Source organism: Melanotaenia boesemani, chromosome 14 (genome assembly GCF_017639745.1).
Source record: "Melanotaenia boesemani isolate fMelBoe1 chromosome 14, fMelBoe1.pri, whole genome shotgun sequence".
Classification (NCBI taxonomy): Eukaryota; Metazoa; Chordata; class Actinopteri; order Atheriniformes; family Melanotaeniidae; genus Melanotaenia; species Melanotaenia boesemani.
In genome coordinates, this window is record NC_055695.1 from 27628450 (window position 1) to 27631016 (window position 2567).

The window sequence follows — 2567 nt, forward strand, 5'->3', positions numbered from 1 at the left end:
AAGAGGCAATAAAAGATTTCACCAAGCAGCCACTAACATCTGGAGCAGAACCAAGTTCAAAATGGCCAAAAGTGAGCTTTAGCAGCAACCTCAATGTAAAAAGGCGTTTGGATATCAAGGCACATTTACCCTCTCCTGAGTCATCCTCCAGCAGTGATGAGAGTGTTGGTAGGACAGAAGACTTACCTTTGGCAGAGGTGAGGGACAGAACCAATGTGAGGGATATACCCCGGATTAGTAGACGTTTAGATATCAAAGCTCCATCAGTGCAACATCATCCAGATGCCAGCAGCGTGTCTTTGGGTTCCCGACAGTCAGAATCACACTCATCCACAAGTGAGAGCGAGGAAGAGAATAAAGCTAAAGTAAAAATGGAAATAAATCCCCAATCACCATCTTTAGGAAGGAAGTTCAGAAGGCATCCAAATGCTTCTCTGATAAACTTTTCTCACAGTCCAAAGGAGGACACCAACATCAAACTAGAAAAGTACACAGTCATTACTGATGACATGTTGAACAAAGCAACAACTGACACCATCAGCACAACACCAGAGATCAGCCCAGACCTTCAGACAAGGTGGGCTATGATGAAACTTGGCATCTCCCGCACCCGACAGCGCCTTGAAATCACATCACATACCAAAGAATCACCCAGTTTAACAACATCATCACCCTCATCTGACTCCCAGTACTCCTCCAGCAGTGAAGGTGGACAAGGCAGGAGGCCAGGACTAAAGAAAAGGGTGCAAGAAAAAACCCACACAGAAAAAATGGTGAAATATCCAGATGACAAGTACAGAACTACAGTAGAAGTAGAAGAGAGAGTTAAAGAAAACTACAGCTTCCTTCAAAATGAACAAAAGTCAAAGCCAGATCCCATGGTGCTTGATTTTGGCACTTCTCAGACTAAGAGTTACCTGGATATTGGGGTGAGTGAAAAGACTCCTGTTACACCATCACAGCAAAGCTCTCATTCCTCTTCAAGCAGCAGCAGCAGCGATGATGAGACAATAGACCACAGTGTTCCTGACCTGAGAGCTGGCGTCCCTCGCATCAAAAGGCGTCTTAATATAAGAGCACCATCACCAGAGCCAAGTAGTTCCCCATCTTCCTGCAGTGAGAATGAAAGTGATGCAGTAGGATACAAATCAATACAAAGCACACATGCATCAAATATTTTAACAGAAGACAACTCTCTGATCACTTATAAACGTTCAATTATCAAAGCATCTCCGCTTTCTAGCAGCTCTTTCACCACAAGTAGCAGGAGCCAAACAAAACAAACACCTACAGTGGCTGACATGTTAACTGTTGCACAAGAGGGTGCAGGAGACAGACCTCTTGCTCTAGTAAGTGGCTCAAGAATGAGCTTTAGTAATACAATACAGAGCAGGATCGAACAGTCTAGATCCAACACAGATCTGAACCTGCCACGTGAGATAAGGTGGACCGGTGTCGGTCATCGTCTGCCTGACTCTTCAATCTCCAAACCAAGGAGTGCGTATGCCGCATTTATGTCTCTGCCGCAGGCCTCACCTGCACGTGACTTCTCCAGGAGTACAAGTGCTGCTGAAATAATGCAAGACAGTGGGAAATCAGATGTGACACTCACACATAAATACTCGTCACTTGGTGCCACAAGTGTTTCTCCTTTATCCAGTGATGCTAGTGACAAGGGTGGCAGCTCACTGAGCAGAACAAATGAGACATCGGGAGCTGTATCTGAGGACAAGAAGGAAAATAGAGGCCTTGGTGCCATAAAAAACATGGCAATGGACAGAAGAATGTGGGACATGGGTAAGGCTGTGCCTCCTTTATTTGATGACCATACTCCACAAGATGGTCCCCTGTCCCCTGTAACACAATTACGTCTTTCCACTGCTTCGGTAGATGACAGAAGGGCTGGAAGTTTGATGTATGGGATTCCCCGCTACAGGAGGCGTGACATTACACCACCACAGGATGCTCCACCTCCTGTTCCAGACACACCTCTACCGGATTACTGAGCTAGGTTCACAGAGAGGAAACATGAAGGAATCAGTGATGTTCAAATACATATGTCTGTGATGAGAGTTCATTTTTAAATGTGCTGATAACTAACAGATATCCTTAATTTTTCATGTAGAAAACTTAAAATTAAATATGAGCAAATGATTGCAAACAGCAAAGATGAAGAAACCTTGTTTATTGTTCAGATTTGTCTAGTTTCTGTAAATCCTGCATCAAAAGATTCCTTCCAATAAAAAGCTTTACAATGAGAATCCATGAAAATATAAAATCAGAGGTCAATGACAGAAAAATGTTTACTGTTTTTATTGGTATCTAATCTATTTACTAAAATAACTTGTGTTTTTATTCTTTTACGATTAGCCATTTATATCTACTTGCTGTAGGTCCACATACATGACAGCTGCCATTTTTGTGCCACCATTTTTACTGCAGTATCTCTAAATGGACAAGCAACTGTGTGTGTGATACAAGAACCCTCTGAGAATAAAAATTGCAGAACCAGCTTTGTTTGATCACCATTTGGGATAAGTGACACTTTAAAAGGACCATAGAAGAAA

The 2567-nt window shown here is 42.8% G+C and overlaps 1 protein-coding gene across 1 annotated transcript; it reads left to right on the top strand.

The window, feature by feature from the left end:
• Positions 1–278: 278 nt before the first annotated feature.
• Positions 279–2258, top strand: LOC121652491 (endochitinase A-like). The gene is made up of 2 exons (XM_042005250.1): positions 279–1797; positions 1891–2258. The coding sequence occupies exons 1-2, from the start codon at positions 372–374 to the stop codon at positions 2004–2006; spliced, it is 1542 nt and encodes a 513-aa protein (XP_041861184.1). The 5' UTR covers positions 279–371; the 3' UTR covers positions 2007–2258.
• The last annotated feature ends 309 nt before the right edge of the window (positions 2259–2567 follow it).